Source organism: Sinocyclocheilus grahami, unplaced genomic scaffold, assembly GCF_001515645.1.
Source record: "Sinocyclocheilus grahami isolate Dianchi unplaced genomic scaffold, SAMN03320097.WGS_v1.1 scaffold12265.1, whole genome shotgun sequence".
NCBI classification, from domain to species: domain Eukaryota; kingdom Metazoa; phylum Chordata; class Actinopteri; order Cypriniformes; family Cyprinidae; genus Sinocyclocheilus; species Sinocyclocheilus grahami.
Window position 1 is genome coordinate 1 of NW_015514309.1, and position 4,665 is coordinate 4,665.

Below are 4,665 nucleotides of genomic sequence, written 5' to 3' on the forward strand. Positions count from 1 at the left end.
AATTTGTACAGTGTCCCAACTTTTTTTGGAATTGGGTTTGTAAATGATGGATCGAAAAATGAATCGATACTCACCTCATTCCCTTGATTAGCTCCAACTGTTTGAGCCAAAGGCACATTGGTTTCAGGCTCACTTCTGTCTGCACTCCGTGTGTCTTTCTGTTCTTTTTTGTCCACGGTAGATGCCGTTTTCTCTTTTTCCTCAGCTTTCACTTCAGGCTCTGCATTTTCCTTTGTACCAGGATCCACCTCCTCTGTCCGCTGCTGAAAATCAGTCTCATCATCGCTGGACATGTTACCTGTAGCACGCACAGTCTCTACTCTCTGAGTCCCTCTGGGAATGCCAGAAAATTCCTGTCGGAGTTCCATGCTTCTGTCCTCCTGTCTGTTTTGTGGGGCAAGAGCATCTCCTGCCCTGATGCCCTGGTCACCTGCTTGGTTTCCTGCTTGATTTACTCTGTTTCTATTGTCCTGGTGCACCTGCAGTGGCTGTGGAGCATCGCCTCCTTCCCAAGCTTCCTCATGTTCCTCTAGTTGAGGAGCTTGGCGCTGTCCTACAGCAGGAGGCGGCGGGTCCCGTTGCCCACCGAGCCGAGGAAAGTTAACTGCTTGATGTATAGCTGCTTGAGCACTTCCATACATGAACATCTGAGAGGAGCAAAGATGCCTTAGTATGATTACAAATAAATGATCCTACAGTATGTTTGCTGTTCACAGCTCTTACAATGATGGCGAGTGCAATGATGAGCAGCACAGGTAACTGGAGAGTGACTGGTAGATCCTTCAGCAGGGCTCTGAGGAACTCACTGATTCCCTGCCCAATTTGCTTCAAGGGGTCCGTGATGAAACTGGTTATGGTGACTGTGATAGCCTAGAATAAAACCCCACAAATCTATTATTAATGCATTTCATCTCTGGTTACAACTCTCATAGCAGCTTTTGGAACAGATTTTATTGGAAGTGTTATTATTTAGTCCAGGGTGGACGTATCTGTTTTTTTAATTTATCTAAATGGATCATCATACCGTTTTTGCCTTTAGGTTCAGATTATTTTACACTGAACATTTTCACAACATAATTATCAGTCGACCTCTAGTCTCTCATCACGTTTCTGTCGTTAGAAAGATACAAACCTTTGTTGGAGGCACAAGCAAAATGGGGTTCACCACCAGGACCTCGTAATACTTTTTGCAAGGATCATCTTGAAGAGTCCATGTCCTTCTGTACCACTCTAAATAAACAAGGAGTTACACCAGATCATCTCTAAATCATTATTTACTCACCGTCATGTCATTTCAAATCTGTAGGCTTTTCAGTGGAACTCAAAAGCAGAATTTTGAAAAATCGTACTTCTATAATACTTTTGGAGCTTAAAAGTATCTGTGAAGATTCAAGTTTCACATCATACAGGTTTGGAATGACATGCAGGTGAATAAATAATCAAATTATTCAAGCTTTTGGAGAACAACTTCTTATAACATTAATAACCTTACCTGATAAACTGTCCTTCCAGTCCAGTTGTTTCAGCCCAGTGCATTTGCCATTGAAGCTCTCCACCTCCACAATGTTCTTCTTGTGTTCTGCAAAGGAAACCTAGCCATGGAGAAATATTTAAACCAATTGAACTCTTCATTGTACAATACAGTGAACACACCTTTCAACTCTTCATTGTTATCTAATCAGTACTGCTTTAGCTAAACAGTCTTGGACAGTCAACAGGACAAGAATAATTACCATATAAAGATGGAACCAGTTCCAGATCAAGCTAATAAAAAAGCAAACAGCAAACATTCTCCTGAACTGGACAAACCAGCAGACCACAGACCAGAGCTCAGTGCTGATTATGGCTACGACAATCAGAACAATCAAAGAAACCTGTAGAACAAAAAACAGCACATATTGCATTTATTATTTCTCAGATTGCTGCAAAACACCAGTCTTTTGAAAATAATTTTAATGCAATTATTTAAATTATCTTGGAATGCTTTTACAAGAACTGACCTTCAGAGCGGTATCAGCATCTACATAAAATGTATCTTCGAAACGCCACTTCCAGGCTTCATGGTCGTGGAGTTTGAATCTGAGCAGAATTTGACTGAGAGCCTCATCCATGGCTCCAGTGGTCCAGTCGTTCTCATCATTCAAAAGCTTCTGGATCTCCACCAGTGACTGCTTGGACAGATTCACTTCAGCGTCATAATGCATAGATGTCTGTCCATCATCAGGCTAAAGATTAAAAAAAGGAAAAGTTGTAAAACCGTAACCAATGTAGATTCATGTTGAATCAGTTCCCTGGAGAAAACTCAGTCAGTCACATACCAGGCCGAGTTTTGAAGTTTCTTTAAGGAGCCTGGAAAGGAATCGCTTGAATACTGGAAGACACACTGGATTTATAGAGGTGGTGGTCTCCTTCTTTTTCTGTTCATCAAACTAAAAACACAGCAAGAAATAATAATATATTTTCAATCATTCAAAGTGCTGAATGGTACAATACTACATTTACATTAGTCATTTAGCAGACTCTTTTATCCAATCCGACTTACAAATGAAGACAATAGAAGCAATCAAAACCAACAAAAGGGCAATAATACGTAAGTGCTGTGACATGTCTCGGGTAGCCTAACACAGTACATGTAGGAAGTTTTTTTTTTAAATAATAAATAAAAAGAAAAACAAGTAGATAGAATAGAAAAAGAATAGGGAATGCTAGTATTAGAGGGTCTTTTTTTATGAAAATGAAATAAGTCAAAAGAATAGAAAAAGAATAGAGAATGCTAGAGTTAGAGGGTCTTTTTTTTGAGAAAACAATAGTAAGAATAGAAAAAGAATAGAGAGTGCAAGTGTTAGAGAGTCAAGTTTTTTTTTATTTTTTTTTTTAGAATTAGATAGAGAGTGCTAGAGTTAGAGGGTCAAATGAAGATGGAAGAGATGTGTCTTTAGCCGTTTCTTGAAGATGGCTAAGGACTTGGATTGTGTTGGGCAGGTTATTCCACCAGGAGGGAACAGTTAATGTTTACTAGTCTTCAGTACTTAAAAAATACCATGGTAATTTCATTGTACCATGTCCAAAAACATGGCAGTACCATTTTGTTAGTGAAGCCTACTAAACAAAGGTATATTTCCATATTTCTCACCTCTTTTTGCAAAATCCCTAGTTTAATGGTGCAGTCAAACACATCAGGACACTGTTGCACTTCACAGGAGTCTGAGCTGAATTCCCTCCTCTTGGTTGGCACATTTGGGTAACTGGCAGACTGTTAAAAAACAACAACAACAAAAGTTATAATGTGAGGTAGATTTGTGTTCCCTGCAAAAATGACAGTGCTTACAAGAGCTTATGTGATAAAAAGACGAATCACACTTTGAGTTCAGTGAGCGAGCTGTTGACTCACTAACTGTGAATCAAACTGTCAGAAAGAAATGGTTTAACTGAGTTAAAGGGATAGTTCACCCAAAAATGATCCCATAATTTACTCACCCTTAAGCCATCCTCGGTGCATACGAGTATGACTTTTTTTCTTTCAGATGAATCCAATCGGAGTTATATAAAAAATGACCTGGCTCTTCCAAGCTTTATAATGGCAGTGAGTGGGTGTTTCTTGTCAATAGTCTCCACACGGCACCGGGGGGGGAATCAAGGCCTCCAGAAGCAAATCAATGGGTTTTGTGCCAGAGGATTTTGATATAAGCCAAGAGGAGACTGGTTTTCCTTTGCTAAAGTAAGGGAACTTTGCTTCCTTTGCTCCTGTAAACAAAAGTCGGTTCTCGCGAGATTAGCATATTCTCACCAGACCTTACGCTATGCCTACGTCATCCGCCGGAATGAACGTGTGTGTGACAGTTAGCGGAAACTAGAGATTATGGTTTATAAAGTTTTAAATATGGATATTTTTCTTACAAAAACGTGATTTGCTTCAGGAGGCCTTGTTTAACCCTCAGAGCCGTGTGGAGCACATTTTATGATGGATGCACTTTATTGGACTTCTTTTGGACTATTGACAAGAAACACCCACTCACTGCCATTATAAAGCTTGGAAGAGCCAGGTCTTTTTTTTATATATATATATAACTGATTGGATTCGTCTGAAAGAAGAAAGTCATATACACCTAGGATGTAGGTGATGTAGGTTGAAGGTGAGTAAATTATGGGGTAATTTTCCTTTTTGGGTGAACTATACCTTTAAGGTGCAATCACAAACTATTGTTCTGCAAATCCTGGCATTTCAATAGGAATCCAGGTGATTTGGAATTTCACGTTTCCACAAGCAGATTTCGCAATGGGTTCAGGTAGATCATGTGAATACGTTGCGCTGACCAACAGAAAGTGACTTCGTAAGCTGTTCTTCATACACTGCTATACTATTAACAATAGACAATCAACCTATTTTGCCCCCTTTGTTTGGCCTTCCAAAAGTGGACGATATCGCTTCGTCATGCCTGGAGCTGATCCGTGCTGGTCGCTGAGGAAATACATCGGCTGTGGATAGCCGGATCGGCTTTCACCGTGGACGAAGCGGAGTCCAGCCCGGGGTCGTCACATGTGGTTGCCGCAAGCCCGCCGGCTGCTCCTTCGTCAAATCTGTCGGCCGCACCGTTCTCAAGGTCACTGGCCTCCGCTCACTCTAGGCTGCCGCCGTGTGTGATGCTGTTTCATTGTGAAAGCGAA

The 4,665-nt window shown here is 40.7% G+C and overlaps 1 protein-coding gene across 1 annotated transcript; it reads right to left on the reverse strand.

The window, feature by feature from the left end:
- Nucleotides 1-74: 74 nt before the first annotated feature.
- On the reverse strand, nucleotides 75-4,022 carry LOC107578844 (chloride channel CLIC-like protein 1; the record flags this gene model as incomplete). The annotated part of the gene is made up of 9 exons (XM_016264750.1): nucleotides 4,017-4,022; nucleotides 3,134-3,253; nucleotides 2,319-2,429; nucleotides 2,001-2,225; nucleotides 1,734-1,874; nucleotides 1,493-1,592; nucleotides 1,133-1,230; nucleotides 724-870; nucleotides 75-647 (listed from the first exon to the last, which is right to left on the reverse strand). Coding segments are annotated over exons 1-9 (1,521 nt in total), but the record flags the coding sequence as incomplete, so codon positions are not given.
- Between the last annotated feature and the right edge of the window lie 643 nt (nucleotides 4,023-4,665).